General features: G+C 39.9%; 2 protein-coding genes across 2 annotated transcripts; both read left to right on the top strand.

Moving 5' to 3' along the window:
- Positions 1 to 5,645: 5,645 nt before the first annotated feature.
- GJA9 (gap junction protein alpha 9) lies at positions 5,646 to 7,313 on the top strand. Its single transcript, XM_013950413.2, has one exon. It carries the CDS (start codon positions 5,646 to 5,648, stop codon positions 7,200 to 7,202), a length of 1,557 nt encoding a protein of 518 aa, XP_013805867.2. The 3' UTR covers positions 7,203 to 7,313.
- A 1,002-nt stretch (positions 7,314 to 8,315) lies between these two features.
- MYCBP (MYC binding protein) lies at positions 8,316 to 14,343 on the top strand. The gene is made up of 5 exons (XM_067311508.1): positions 8,316 to 8,414; positions 8,642 to 8,714; positions 10,391 to 10,439; positions 11,393 to 11,522; positions 14,250 to 14,343. Exons 1-5 carry the CDS (start codon positions 8,400 to 8,402, stop codon positions 14,292 to 14,294), a joined length of 312 nt encoding a protein of 103 aa, XP_067167609.1. The 5' UTR covers positions 8,316 to 8,399; the 3' UTR covers positions 14,295 to 14,343.
- Positions 14,344 to 16,207: the final 1,864 nt, after the last annotated feature.

Genomic DNA, 16,207 nt, shown 5'->3' with positions numbered 1-16,207 from the left:
AGAGGTCTAGCATATTTACATTTACCGTATATGAGCTCTCCTGTGTGGACAGGCTGTTCCATCTTCTTTATTTGTTAGCTGACAGACGCCCTATGAGAAAGCAAAGAAAGGAAGAAATTCAAAATGAAATTAAACAGATTAGAGGTGGCCTCAAAGGGTTTGATTGATCTCCCCCCACCCAGCCAAAACACCTTTGGAAAGGCACATCTCAGAATACATGTAGTTCTGTGATCACTGCATTCCTGAGAGCCTAATAGTAGATGGTGCTTGTTAAACAGGAATGCAACTGTAAAACAGATGTTTAACAGTCTCAAAGAGATTTATGGCATGTACATATTATGATAAACCAAAAAGGAAAAACAAGATACTTTGAAAAAAAAAAAAAATCCTTAAAGCTTTCAACAACAGCAATTGGGGAAAATTTCCAAACCTTTCTTACTGATTCTAAAGCAAACCTCACTCTTTTACAAGTTCCACACAAACTCATTCTCCACAGTTTCTCCAAAAGCACCATACCCTATCATCTCCCATTCTCTCCTGCTCAAAAATGACCCATGTTAATGCAGTTATCCAGCTGCTTTCAGTGAAAAGCAACAGCCTTTTCTTTAAACATGCTGAGGCTCATCAGATTGGATGTTTAATGGTGGTACAGATGGGACTTAAAATGTTGTCAGCTTAAGGAAAGTCTAAGTGGAAATGTTGTGTGCCATATAAGCTTAAAAATAAGTCATTTGTGATGAAAAAAACACCTTTGGATAAATGTTGGAAGTCTTCAGAAATAATGCTTGTATAAGTGAAAACACAAATCTGCATCTACCAAACTGCATGTATATCTCTAGAAATAAAAAGTAATTTTATAAACTAGCATGGAAAACAGTCAAAGGTGAAGAATGTATGCCTTTGCCTTTAAACGTTATTCTGTGATTTGCCTTCAAACACTACTGCTAGATTTTGCACTCGTAAAGACAATATTGAGTTGTACGGTCATCCAAATTTCTCATTATTGCAGTTTATTATTTGTGATCCTAAATTCACTATTGAAAGAAAATGATAGGAGTGAGTCTGCATTATCCTGAAAGCCAGTAGGATATATCAAACTGATGTTTGTGCCTCTAGTTATCTAAATGGCCATTGTGGGTCAGACAAACACAGCAGAAAATAAAAATCAATTGTACATATAAAGTGCACATTATCGATGAGTAGGAGTGAAAAGCTCTTGATCTTAAGAGAATTTTTCCATGATGGAATGATTTTTATGGTGTTTGACCTTGAGCTAAAAACATAATCAATATAGCAGTTAGATACAGTTTGGGGGATATTTAATATCAAAAACAAGCAAACAAAAAAGCGAGCAAGGTAGCTTCTAGACCTGGGAGAAAACTGAGTATTTTGTTCTTGCATCACTGAGTATTTTGTTAATAAATACTGAATGTTGGTATGATGACAGTTCCATAAATACTCACAGAATGTCTGGGCTAAAGTAAAAGAGCAGCATCACCGCTATAAAATTGGCATCGACACTTGAATTAATTTTGTGAATTTTCCCTCCGGACTTGTCAAGATGTCATTTGACTGAAATTCCGTTTTAAATGAGATAATGCATTTTTGAATATTATGTGCAGATCGTTAAATGTTCCTCTTAACATAAATCTTTTACAAAACAAGTAGCTCCTCAGAATCCATAGTTCACTCCCATCTAATACTTAAGATTTTCAAACAAAGATGGCTTCAGTGTCAGGGGTGGGAGGAGGGAGAAGCCACTTCAATGGATTAAGAATCTTTTTAACCAATAGTAAAATTCTTCTGGCAGAAACTTGCTTTAAGCACATATTAGAAATGGCTCTCTGTAGACAAACCAATAGCTTGCAGAAACGATTGATTACTTCTGGGTTAGCTTTCATTTAACTGTGAATTCGGACATGACCTATTGACTGATCTTCAGCACCCAAATTAAAAGATATTGATTTGCTGTTTAGAGTTTTCAGTAGAGGAAGTTTATTTATCCTATACAGGCTATTTGTATCAGTAATACGCTTTTGCAGTGCACTGATGAGAATAGCCTAAAGGAGCGTTACAGTGGTAGATATACTTCTCAACTATTATTGATCCTAGCAGTGGAAGTTACACATTATTACCAGGCTTGTGTAACAAGTCCATATCCTTGGCCCTTATGGTGCTGATACTAGCTCCAGGAACATCTTTGCACACAAAACAAGCATATTTCCTTCCCTAGCCTCCCTTTTCAAAAAGGAGGCCTGTTTCCATCCCGTCCCCACAACATTTTTGCAAGCATTTGCCAGGCTGCAAAACATTCGAAAGCATGTTCCCCAGCCTGCCATCACTCCCCAAATGTACTGCAATGGTCTGATCAGCTCAAGAAATTTTCAGCTAAATTTTAAGCTATGTTAAATATATTTTTGCATCAGCGCAGCTTACAAGCTGCAGTCTATCCACAGCTGCCAGGCAGACTCGTTAAAGGTGTCGTTTACTGTAACAATGTACTTCCGGTCTCTAAAACTTCTCCCACAACTGTTCCACTTCTTCCTCTTCCACATTAACCTTTTCTTTCTTGAACTTGGTGAAGGGCAATTTAGGATAGGGAGTATACATTCTGTTCCAGTAGCTCCCTCGTTACCATCCTGTATGGAGACACAATAGAATCGTAACATTATGAAGGGGGAACCTTGGGTTCCATTTCTAATGACTTGCTCCTAAAAAGAAATACTGAATTGAATGGACTGGAAAAATAGAATAGAACATTTGTGATGTTTAGGGATATTTTAAGTCAGTATGACAAGAAAGATGGCATAAGGAGAATAAATGAGAGGTCAAGAACAGTAGAATATAAGGACAGATGCTGTGTATGGAAAGCAGGTTTGCTTGGAGGGATCAAAAACTCTATTGCTGAGTTTTTACATCACGAGTATGATGAGAAGCTGTTCCAATAGAATATATTTTCAGCCAAAATTTACATTGCATAGTATTTGTAAGGATGTACCTTCTTAACTTTTGCACAAGCAAGCTGAGTGTTCTTTGCTATTGAGATATACAAATAAATTAAAACTTAGTCTGAAAGTTAGTACTTTTATAACCATTGATTAAATGAGTGAGGAAGAATGCCGATGCCTTAATAGATGCACTCACAGAAAATCTGTATCTATAGTTGTGCCATTCATTAACCGAGTGAGTTTGGCTACTGTGCATATTCTGAATCCATTTGTGGTGACATAAATTTTCATAAGAAATGTTTTCCCCAATTAAAAGTATAAACCATCTTCTGTTGGTTGACAACAGTCTGAAGCTGAGATTGTTCTTACAGTTTGGAAGAAAAGGGGTTGGAAAGGGGAAAGGCAAAATAATCTGAAGGAAGTTAGAACTCCGATTTATTTCATTTCTAGCTTTTTTAACAAGATTCTTTCACTGGAAATAATGATTTGGCTATAATTAAATTGTGCTAGGAGCCAAAGCAAACTGAACAACAGATTGATTTTCTCCTCCCTCCATCCCTAGCAAATATAAGTTCAACGTGCAAAGCTTGCATTCCTTTAATTGCTCCTATAGTGAGATAAAATGTTTTAAAATACGAAATTTGCTCACACAGATGGAAGATGTCAGGGGTTATAACTTTTCATTGGATGCCATGGACCTTTAATTTTGCAGATTTTTGCAAAGAAAGGTATGTTTTATTTTTAAAGTGTCATTTATTTTTAATTCATTTATCTTTAAAAAATGTTTAACTTCTCTATTTATATACCAATTTGAAAGTGCATTTTCATGTTTCATAGGCTCTTTTAACTTAAACTTTCCTCTATAGTCATAGTATTGTAATCATATGATTTCAACTTCCATTTAATTTAATAATCATGTTTTATAAGGTGAAAACTACATTTGAACAGAAAGCTCTGTCTCAAACCAGCTTTCTACTAAGAAAATTTATTGTGTTCTTAATATAACTGAATTCTATTAAATTGCACTGCACATACAATGTAAAGTTAAATCTATGAACATAATAGTTATCCCTGCACATATAGAAGAAAAATATTTTTATAAGTGTATACAGTAACATAAATACTGAAACAGAATTTAAAATCTTGTCCATAGTGTAGTATCCTGTAACAGAGATCAGAACAAAAATATGAAATAAATGCAGAGGTGTGATTACACAAAAATATTACCCGCTTCTTTGTACTCAGATGATAATTATTTATGAAAATACTAGTATATAATTTTTGCATAAATTGTTTATTTGTAATAGAATCATGGCCAAAGATAGCAAGAATTTACACCTATGCACTGTATTCTCTATTTCAGATACAGGTATTATTGGTGAGAGAAAACTGGACTAATATTACAGTGATCTTATTTATTTATTTATTGCTGTCATCCACAAACAAAAAGAAATTTGCTCCAAATTCTATGCTTAAAAATATATTTTTAAATTTTAACACTACATTTTTAGTTAGATACCTTATTCCCTCACAAGATCATTTATAAAACTAATTTTTCACTGCAAAACAGTTATAGGACATTACCATAGACTTCAGCTGCAATGTGGAGCTAAGAAGATCTGAAAATGAAGACCAAGAAATATTTATTAATGTGTACAAATATCTTAAGGGAGGGGGTCGAGAGGATGGGGCCAGACTCTTTTCAGTGGTGCCCAGCGACAGGACACGAGGCAACGGGCACAACCTGAAACACAGGAAGTTCCATCTGAACATGAGAAAAAACTTCTTCACTGTGAGGGGGACAGAGCACTGGAACAGGTTGCCCAGAGAGGTTGCGGAGTCTCCTTCTCTGGAGATATTCAAAACCCGCCTGGACGCGATCCTGCTTGAGCAGGGGGGTTGGACTAGACGATCTCCAGAGGTCCCTTCCAACCTCAACCATTCTGTGATTCTGTGATTTCTCTGTTTGTTTACAAGGAAAGTAAAACCTCAGTACCTTAGGAGCCGTCCTAAACAAAGATGCTGCTCTCACACTGCTATCTGTCAGATGATGATTCAAACAGATCACATAATGCTCTTAAAACTCCTCTGAGTGTCACGGAGCAGCCTGCTGTGATGGCTGCCTCTACAAGGGAAACACCTTAACTATCAGTGGGAACTATAACTAGTTGCTACAGTCTTCCTTCATAAAGGCTAATACTTTTATTTTTGACATATTTTCACTCTTCTTTGTGACTTTTACAAACTTCTGGTGAGTATGATAATATTTAAGAGACTTTAAAAATAACTTTCAGCTTACAATTTATGTAGCCTGCATGAGAGATTTTGGTGTGTTTACATATGAACTATCTAAAAAAGGCATATTTAAGTAGACTTACACTAAGAACTCAATGCTACTAGAAGTCAAGCACCTCAGTTTCCACTGACTTTGATGCAGATTGAGGATGCTTAATACCTCCTAGCTATGTCCTTATCATGATGTCTTTTACTGATATGTTAGACATGGGTGGATGATGGCACTTCTCCGTCTTGATTACCAGAGTAGTGGGTTATGCTGCAGTGTTTACAACGCGAGATATGATGGTTCTTCTAGTGTAATTTTCTTGGTAATATGTTAAGGAAGGACTGCAGCTTTTACAATATTTGATATATTTTTTTCTCTCTCATACATTTTAGTGTTAAGACGGCAGAATAACCATGGGAGACTGGAATTTCCTTGGAGGCATTTTAGAGGAGGTCCACATTCATTCTACTATTATTGGAAAGATTTGGCTAACTATCCTCTTCATATTTCGAATGCTTGTCCTTGGGGTGGCAACTGAGGATGTTTGGAATGATGAACAATCAGAATTTATATGCAATACCGAGCAACCTGGTTGCAGAAATGTTTGCTATGATGAGGCCTTTCCTATCTCTCTAATAAGATATTGGGTCTTGCAAGTTATATTTGTGTCTTCCCCTTCTTTGGTGTATATGGGTCATGCCTTATACAGACTAAGAGCCTTAGAAAAAGAGAGGCAAAAAAAGAAAGCTCAGGTCAGAGTGGAACTTGAAAGCACTGAATTAGAAATGACTGAAAATCGAAAAAGGCTGGAGAGAGAACTTCGGCAGTTGGATCAAAGAAAGCTAAACAAAGCACCCCTGAGAGGCTCTTTGCTCTGCACTTACGTGATACATATTTTTACTAGATCTGCAGTGGAAGTTGGTTTTATGATTGGGCAATATCTTCTGTATGGTTTTCAGCTAGATCCCCTTTATAAATGTCAGAGAGATCCATGTCCAAACATAGTTGACTGCTTTGTATCAAGACCAACAGAAAAGACAGTGTTCATATTATTTATGCAGTCAATAGCGACTGTCTCATTGCTCTTAAACATCTTAGAAATTATCCACCTTGGATTCAGAAAAATTAAAATGGGACTCTGTGGACAGGGTGAAAACAAGGATGACCTTGATGATTTCTATGTAAACAAATCTAAGAAATACTCCGCAATACCACACTCTTCTTTGGGAATATCTGTAACTCCACAAAAAACTCTTCCTTCTGCACTTAGTGGTTATAGCTTTTTAATGGAAAAGCAAACTGACGCCGCTGTCTACCCAGTTCTAAGTACTCCTGTGTTTCAGTCTATTCAGAATAACCGTGCAGAAAGTAGCAACAATTACACCCATCACAATCAGGAAAATATACTGCCAGAGCAGAGGCCAGCTACAAACGCTTTAGACATTCAGATTCAAAATACTAGCACAAATAATAATGAAGGCTTAATTAGGGAGCTAGTTACTGAAGAAAATGATTCTCAAAAAGAAGCTGAAAAGAAACATTTCCTTGTTTGTACTCAGAGTGCAGATGCAGCTTCAAGCATGTGCTTGAGAAGCTTTGCTGAAACACCATCTCAAACTTCACTGCAACCTGATACCTTTCCTATTAACAGTTTAAGAAGACAACGTGGAGTTAGCACCTCATGGAACTGCTGTATGGTGGTTGAGAGTGCAGGGTCCTCAACAAATTCTCTCCAAAAGAACAGCAACAGAAGACCAAGCAGTTTCAGTGCAAGCAAAGGCCACGCTACTTCCAAAACTGACCCAAAAAACCTCAGCCGACCAGACACTCCCGACTCTGTCAGGGAGGTGAGCTCAGAATCCAAACAAAGTCGAAACTGCGATAGTCCTCAGCCTTTCCCTCTGTCTAGGCGAATATCATTGTCAAGTAATGCCAGCAGCAGGCGTGCCCCCACTGATCTTCAAATTTAGTGTGAATTAACAACTGAATAACACCAGTGAATGCTGTGAGAATTACTGGACATTGCAACATAAGTAGTAGCTACTTCTAGGAGTAGCTAAATTATTCAACTTTAACAAGCTCTTTTAGCACAGTTGTGTACACCTTTGCTTATTAGCTAAGTAACCTTTAAACAGTGTATTTACTTTTTTTTAATAAAAAGATGACAAACCCCAGTGTATGTCCATTATCCTTGCAGCTAAAGAGGGAAACGTAAATCATATAAATCCACATAATAGGAAAAGTCAGGAAAGTTCAGGTTAAAACTGTGGGCCTAGCAAAATACAAGGATTAAAATTACAGCTGATAATATTTAAACTGAATAAAATTAGAGACAATTACAGCCTAAAAATATATATCTGAGTTAGTACTGCTATTGCAGCCTTAATCTTTGCATTTTCTGGTGTGAAATTTTCAGTGGGCACGTAAATTTGTGCTAATACGTATTTGCATTTAATGTGCCTGTATTAAAAAGCCTAGTGTATAATGCACTCTTCTCCCACGGTCTAAATAATAGAAACATTAGCATTCAGTTGCTCACAAACAGAATTTGTCATTCAAAGTTCTGTTGGTTAAAGACAAGATACAAAATAATCTGTTTTCTTCCTGCTGTTGATAGGGGATTTTTATTTGCTTTTTTTCTGGGTGGGGGCATGTGTCAAAAATTCTGTTTCATCACAGTACCTTGCCAATAGGAAATTTTAATTTTATTCCAGTGCAAACTGAAGACACTGCAGGAAAAAAAAAAGGTGAAAAAAAGACCCTGAAACTGCAGGTGTAACATTGTAAGACAGGTTCATTTTTATGATGACAATAAGAACCGGATTTTTTATCAGTTGGTATCACTATGTCTCACAAAAAGAAAAAAATATAATTGTTTCTATTTTATAGATAGGGTCGGGCATTGGACTTGCTTTTGGACGGGAAAATTTCACGGCGTGTGGTTCTTCGGTGCGCCTCGGAGCGGAGGGGGGGCGGCCGGGCCCTGCATGGCGGCGGCCGCGGCTCGCGGGGTCGGCGCGGGCGGGCGGGCGGAGTCAGTCAGAGGCGGGGGGCGGGGCCGTGGCTGCGGACCACGTCGCCATGGTGACCGCCGGGAAGCCCTCGCGCCGTAAAGGCCGAGGGCGCAGGCGCGCAGCCGCGGTCGATGTTGGCGTTGGGCGGACGTGATGGCGCATTACAAGGTAGGAGGGAGCGCGCGCGGGCGGGCCCCGGCGGCCGCCGCGTCGCCTCCGCGGAGCGGGCTCGGCTCGGCTCGGCTCGGCTCGGCTCGGCGTGGCGTGCTGTCTCGGCGGCGGCGGGCCGGGCCGGGAGAGGCGCGGAGCGGGGCCCGGCGGCGGTAGCGCGGGGGCGGCAGCGCGGGGGCGGCAGCGCGGGGGCGGCGCTCTGACCTGTGCGCGTCCTCCCCAAGGCCGCGGACTCCAAGCGGGAGCAGTTCCGCCGGTACCTGGAGAAGTCGGGGGTGCTGGACACGCTCACCAAGGGTAAGTGCCGGGCCTGGGCCGTGCCGCCTCCGCGCGGCGGGGCCAGGCCTGGCCGCGGCTCCCTCCGCGGCCACCAGCGGCAGCGTCCGCCCGGGAGCGCCGTGCAGCAGCGAAACCGGGCTGGGCTGGGCGCCGGGGCGGCGCGCCTTGCGTGTTTGTGTGTGTGTGCGGGGGGGGGGGGGGGGGACGTGACCAGCCAACTGCGGTGTGCTGACTGCATTGCTGGCAGTTCGTGCGTTTATTGCCTTTGGCAGGCTGTTACGGGAATGGTCAAGATATTGGAGTAATGAAAAGGCAGTTCCCCTCTCCTTGCCCTGTTGCGTTGTAGACCTCTCATGAGGCCAGAGCACTTCTCTCTATGCTTGCTCGTGGAAACAGAATTATTTTGGGGCTCTTGCACGGCCAGAATGCTTGAGGCAAAACATAAAATGGTCTCTTAAAAACGTTCTCTTTAAAAAGATCCTTTCTTGAGTAGAACTTGGAGCTTCTCCTAAATTCTGTGAATTTAAATGACTAAGTATCCATATTTGAATAGGGCAAATATTTATGATACACTTTAAGCCTTCTCTGACTTTCTGTATTGCCCACTATCTCTTAAGTTTTTTTTTTTTTTTTGAGAGTCTTCAAATAGTATGTTAAGGAAGTCCATTAACATCCCTGCTTGAGAAGTATGCTGTTTAAAAAGAGAGCAATGGATTTAGTATGTCAAGCAAATGGGTTTTATGCTTAAGACTGTTGGCCTAGAGTGTATGTAATACTTGATTTCTTGTAGATGCGTTTGTATTATCATGGTATTAAGCATCCTCTGTGATGGCAAAACACATCTTCCAGGCAGTGGCATCCTCTTTTTGTTTCTAACTTAGGTGCTTAGTTTAAAACCAGGGTGGCTGTGCAGTTTGGACATCAGAAGCTGGCAGAAGGACACCTAAGTCCCCTGTAAACATTACTCAGAAGTATTTATAAAAGCAAATGTTGTCTATGGCTATGTGTGTGTTTGGGGAAAGTATATATTTTCTAATGATTTCTAATGGGGAATTTTCTAATGATTCATGGGACTGAGTAATCCACATGTGGAGTTGGTATGTATATGGTTGGTTTTATTTACACTATCAGGGTACTGATGCTTGTGCCTGACCTGCCTGGCACTCTGTCCAACAGAACCCAGATCCATAAAGATTATTAGTGAAGTGATGAACCTCATCTACTCTGACAGTAGCCATTTAGTTGTCTAATTGTAGCTGTTTAGTGGAGGTTTGCTTTTATACTGCAAGTTACAGAAGTGCTGATGATGTCTTGCAGTTCAAAGATCTAGCTGAAGCAGAAATAATAGTTTCTGAAGTGAGAGTCTCAAAACAGTTGGAATTCCCATTTTGGTGGTGAAAGCTAATGCTATGGTTGCATGTGGAAAACGCCACATTTGTCCAGGCTGTTCACTTCTGTGTTCTGAGCTACAACAGCCTAATGCTGTGGGTAGGGGAATCAATGCAACTTCTGAGTAGCTGTTACTGCTACTTATACAGTCAAAGGAAACAGGTGAAAATCTTGTTAAACAGACGTTTTCTATAAACGTGGAACTCAAACTTGTATGCCTTCTGACTGTTTCTGACTGTTGGTACCTGCTCTAAAATTTAAGTTTCATGTACTGCTTGCAATTGCTGAATGTTTTCTATTTCCAGTGTTGGTAGCCTTATATGAAGAGCCAGAGAAACCGAGTAGTGCACTGGAGTATCCTTTTTTCTCTTCTGTGAACTGTTCATAGAGATCTAATGCAAATCACAAATGGTATTTTTGACTCCTAGATGAATTGGAGATACTGGTATGGAAGACCTCAACTCAGAACATAACTTTTATATGTTTTAGTTAATAATAGCAGTCTTGCAAGTGGCTCTTGATCAACAAAGTACAACAGACAATTGGAAACTCCTCTCAAATTGAACTAGCTGCTTCTAACAACCTTAAGGCTGCTGACATTTCCAGACCAGTGTTTTTCTGTTGCTGGCTGCTGTTTATCACCAAAGAGTTTTACAAGTACACGTAAAATTCTTCTTGGCTGACAACCGCTCTGGTCAGAGAGCTAATAGGAACTCCGGCAGGATGTAAGAGAGCCATACAGATCAGTATGCTGGCAGTTACAAAAACAAGTTTTAGGCTATTACAGAATGTTGTAGGAGACCTGCAACATCAGATTTGATTACACATTGTGTCTGTGGTTTCTGAAGTCTCTTCTATTTCCTGACACTGCTTTATTTATTTATTTTTATTTTTTTTAACACAAAAGGGCAAAAAAAAAAAAAATCAAAGCTTTTGTTTCTTGCTGTTTCTAAGCAGCCTGCTTTTTTGGCTATTTCTTCTCCTGTTGGTTATTCTCTTTTTACTCTTCAAAACATAAGCTGATATACTATCATCCTTTGCATTTAAAAAAAATAAGATGGGTGTAGCAAAACATTTGCATTTGTCTTGTACTTAGTGATGCCTTCATTTTAGGAATTCGCTGACCAACTTTAAAAGCTTTCTTATTTTTGTAACTTATTCCTGCAGGATAAAAAATACTGTAGTAATTTAAATGGTTTAGTGCTGGAATAAACATGCCAGAAATTGCATTAACTTAGACAGCATAACTGGATTTTAGTTTTAACACTTATGATTAACTGAAGAAATACTTAACATCTGAATATCAGCTTTCTGAAGCATCATCTAGGAGCTTCAGCTCCTGAAAATCCAGAAATAGAGGCACTTCGCTTGGAAGTGGCAGAGATGAAAGAAAAATATGAAGCTGTGTTGGAAGAGAATAAAAATCTCAAAAGCAAGGTAAAAGTCTACTTAGTGTTCCTAAGTAGTTCCATATTTCACAACAAAAAGAATACTTTGATACTTACAATACAGCTACCTTTCTTTCAATGTAGTAACCAATGAATGCTGTTGCATTATTAGCCTCGTGACTGAGAAATATTAACTCATTCCTGATTTCTACCTAGTGAAGACTTTGATGGGGAAGAGACTTCTTTTCTGTCATATAACACTGCTAACATACATGCATATATATATATATTTATGTATGTATATTTTTTTAAGGGTCAGTTAATCCCATATCTTCATTTGATCCCATCTGGATGTTTTAAAATTGTTTGATTATTCTATAGCTCATGCTTCCACAAGAGCTTTCTTTTTAATAATAATAATAAAAAACCCTAATATATAAAACTTATATAACCATAAAAGCTTTCAAAAGGCTAATTGAGGGAGGAAAAGTATATATTAGTTTGTGTCCCTACACCTGATTGTCATGTGGCATGACATGACCAGTGGAGGCACCTTATCCATGCAGAACAAGTAACTTTCACTTCAACTAAAACTACTCTGGTATGCCTGTATCTGCAAAGAGAGTGGATCTGAAGTGCTAGCTAATGCAAACCTATGCTTTTATGGGTCTACAGGCTGTCTGAAACAGTTCTGAGATGTGGACAACTTCCTCCTACCTCATGGTACCAACTGTAAACCTAAAACACTAAAGAAGCAAACCCTTGCTTCTAGGGTTATAGTATAATATAGGATAATAGGCTATTAGTATAGCTGAAACTTACGTGCCACTATGGACTTTTGTGTGTTTGTTTGAGAAGTATGGCTGTTCTCATACATGAACTTCCCTATAGTTGTTTATAGGAAAAGACCACCACAAGTTCTATATTTATGTAGATGATAGAAAGTATGTGAGGGAAAGTCTTTCATGTCTCTTATGTAGCTGCCTTAGTTTGGGGAGAAGGGGTTCTGGGGCATTACCCCTTTGTATTTCTCTTCTAGAGTGCCCTTTTGCTTTCTCAGTAATTCTTTTCCTATTTCTGTAGTTCCAGGGAGTCCTTGCTGTTACACTTGTTTGTGCTGACTAGGAAAAATGGCCAAGACCCTGAAGCTTAGGGGGTGTTGCAATAGAACACTTGGTGTAGCTGACTTAAAAATGCAACTGATAGTTAGTGGATGTGTGAAAGTATCTTAACTTGGGTCTTCAGAAAGAAAATCTTTTAAAGAAGTCAAAACTTGTTCCATAATCTTTGGGTTACTTGATATGTTTTGAGGTGTACCTGCAGTATTTGGTGCTGCTTTTTCAAAAGGGAAATTTTCTGCTTACTAACAACATGTATCTTGACATGCTGCATTGCAGGGACTTTGGAGCTTGCCTATCAGAGTGTACACTGATGCTAGCTCATGGTACCAAGTAACTTTTTTGAACTGTTATTCCCTACCCTGCAACCTCATAATTTCTTAAATGGTAGAACTAGCCTATGGCTTGTAATTGAAAAAATAATTTGGTACCTCAAAACTGTTTCACAGGCACTATTCTCTTACTTCTTGTGTTTTGACCTTTGTCCCTCTTTGAATGTTCACTCTTGTGTCACTTGTTTTCCGATATTAATGTATTGTTTTTTCTTTCTTTCCATTATCTTCTACCTGCATTTCTGAAACATAGTAGAAGTTAACACTGAAGGAATACAGAGCAGACGACTGTTTAGCCTTTTTTTGAGCAGTCCTGTCGCACAAAATGCATCCCTTTTATCATGCGTTTATTGGTAACTTGAATCATGTCCTAATAGGTGTTCCACCTCAGTTGGATCATTATGTGATCTGTTCTTTTTCCTTATGTTTACTGGTCAGAGTCTCATGGAATTCAGGTGTATGCGGGAGGGGGGAACAGTAGTTATGTCCTTCATGAAAAAGGAGACTGACTTCAGTTTGTATACTGGTAATCTCTTGTGGTTTCACAAAATGCTGATTAAGCAGCTCTTGCTAGTAGCATAGCGATTGATCTAATTAAGTGTTGCTGCAAGGAACACATTGGTGTATTAATCTGTTTTCATAAGATGTTTTTTTTGAACTACCTAGCAATTTGTGGGAGAGGTAAAGAATCTTAAGAGGGGAAAACTAGACTGGCAAATTCCAGAGGCTCAGTCCTAACATTTGAGCTGTTTTTTTTGCAGCTTGGGCTTGTCTTTTATGAAGATGTTTACTTGATTTCAGTTGCAAATGTGTTCTTGGAAATAACTTTGCAAGTAAAGGTCGTACTTTAATGCACACTTGTCTAGGCCATACTCTCCAGAAAGCATAATGAAAACTAGAATGATTTCAGGAAATGTTAGGTTGGGTACTGTTGCTATGACAACTACTTCAATCATAGTCTGGTGAAAATCAAATAATATAAGATACTAATCAACATCATCTGCTATTTTTGATTAAAAGTACTTTCTAAGATGCAGAGCAAGAAACAGTTAAAAACTAAGTGCAAGACTGATGTTTTAAAGTGTATTTGCAAAACCTCCTCTTTACAGCTGCAGGATTAGACAGTGCAGCAAGTCAGTGTTTTGAGTGAAGGATTATTTTGTTGCCTAACTTGAAAATGGACTTGCATACGTCAATGGTGAATTAGAATGCACAAATAAGTGCAGCATTACTGGGAGAAAATGTGTTTTTGTTTTTTTTCCACTTAATACAGAAAGTTTATCAAGAATGCTGCAGCTAACTACGTTCCTCTTTTTAAATCCACAGCTGGCTCAGTATGAACCACCTCAAGAAGAGAAGCGTGGTGAATAGCAATAGTTTCTCCTTTAATGCCTTGACTGAATAAAGGGCTTCCTGAGAACCGCAGTCCTGACTTCTTTTGTGTGTGTGAACTCTGCATGTGTACTTAGTTAGCTCATCTTCTTTAAAAAAAAAAAAAAAAGTCAGTATCATGAGTGTGCAGCTATCTTTGTGTAGCTAAAGCAGCAACTGGTGGGTTCAGGCATACTTGCCAACCTTTTTTCTTTAAGAAATGGTGATGGTTATGACAAACCTGAAGCTGGTAGGATAACTGTCAGATCAAGCGTTCCGTAACAGAATGGATATGGTTGTGTTAAGTGATGGACATACCACATTGCTGGAAATCCAATACCAACTGAACTTACAGTTTTTATTTGCGTAATGTGTACCTACTTCTATGTAGTTCACATCTACAATCCTGTTTCAGAAACCGGACCTTGGAGAGTAGCTCAGGATACCACCTGGATTGTTCTTGACAGAATATCAAGTTCTTACTTCTAACAGCTAGATGTCCTGTGCAATTGGAGTGAGTGGAGCATATCATAGTAAGACATGGAGAGTTTGCCATATGATGCATATAATGTGGAAAAGAAAATCCCTAATGCCAGTTTTCTAGGCATGGCAGACAATCCAAGAGGTGTGTGTGACTTGTGATTGCTCATTTACCTCCAGGTTCTGTGGCCCCCATTTCTCTGAATCAACTTTGCAACTCTTCTCAAATGCAAAGTTATCCTTCACAAGAGAGATACATCTCAGAGAACAACATTTTTCTCCTTTCCTAAAACTAGGTACTGTATTTTTCCTGCCATGGGTTGCCTTTAAATGAGAGGGGGGAAAAATAGCCATTTTATGTATTGGATCTACTTGCTACTAGTTCAGCTTTTTTATAGGATGAGTATTGCAGCTGGCCTACAGGTGTGGTAGAATGCAGCAGAATTTTTGTTAACATCAGTGTGCAAACTGAAATCAATGGCTAGTGAGTATAATTACTACTCTGCCTCTTCTTGGCCCAAAGACCAGAAGAAAACAAAAGGAATAATACTGTGTTCAATTAAAGAAAGACACTAAAAGAGCTGAGGCTCCCTTATAAGGGAGGACCTGTTGCAGCATGTGACACGTGGAAAAGATAATATTGTAGAAAAAGCATTGTACAGCTAAATGAGTGATGCAGGCAATGGCAATCTAAGCGGAGAGAAGTTGAGAAGACTTCTTAAGTAAGACCTACTCTGAGCAGAAGCAGGCAGGTAAGGTGATTAATGGCGGTAGTTACAGGTCTGGAAGGAAGCCTTGGTCGAGACCTTGGCGCGGAGGGCAGTAAAACCCACTTATTTCTTTCATTGCTACATTCAGTTCCATGTGAAAACCAACCACTTCTGACCCTGCTGTCTCAACTACTCTTCTCCCTTACCCTGTGGAACTGGCCTTATTACAACACCAATTTGAGGCTTGGGAGCCTTAAATCTGGATTGTAGTAAATGGCTAATGTTTGTTAAAACTCCATTGGAAGTGCTTATCTGTGCAAATGACGCCGGTAGAATAGTAAGGAATACTTAACGAACACGCGGCGCCTAGCCCTATCTGCGCACATCATGTGCGTTGAAAAGCGGGCGTTTCTTCGCTGTAGAAAGCGCCTCAGCCTCCCTTTACGCTTCTTTTGCGCGCCGATGTTGGCTCCGCAACGGCGGCGCAGTGCCGGCCTCCTCCGCGCAGCGCCAAGCCCGGCCCGCCCCGTCCGCTCACGTGCGGCAGCGCCGTCAGGTGATCCGGGTCGTCTGACTGGCGACACCCTATCTTGCTGCCTCCCTGAGCCAATCAGCGCCGCGGAGCTCGGTGCTCGCCAATCCGCAGAGGGCTGCGTGGAGTCGGGTTGGGTTGGGGGAGCGGGGCGGCGCCGGCGGCTGGGGGGGCGGCAGGCGCGGGCCGAC

The sequence above is a fragment of the Apteryx mantelli genome, chromosome 27 (assembly GCF_036417845.1).
Source record: "Apteryx mantelli isolate bAptMan1 chromosome 27, bAptMan1.hap1, whole genome shotgun sequence".
Classification (NCBI taxonomy): domain Eukaryota; kingdom Metazoa; phylum Chordata; class Aves; order Apterygiformes; family Apterygidae; genus Apteryx; species Apteryx mantelli.
The sequence above is the reverse complement of the archived record's forward strand: the minus strand, read 5'-3'. Positions and strand labels throughout refer to the sequence as shown.

Coding starts and splice junctions, on each gene's coding strand:
- GJA9 (XM_013950413.2), top strand. CDS start 5,646: ATGGGAGACTGGAATTTCCTTGGAGGCATTTTAGAGGAGGTCCACATT.
- MYCBP (XM_067311508.1), top strand. Junction 8,715..10,390: donor GCTGGACACGCTCACCAAGG/GTAAGTGCCGGG, acceptor TTCTATTTCCAG/TGTTGGTAGCCTTATATGAA. Junction 10,440..11,392: donor AAACCGAGTAGTGCACTGGA/GTATCCTTTTTT, acceptor TCTGAATATCAG/CTTTCTGAAGCATCATCTAG.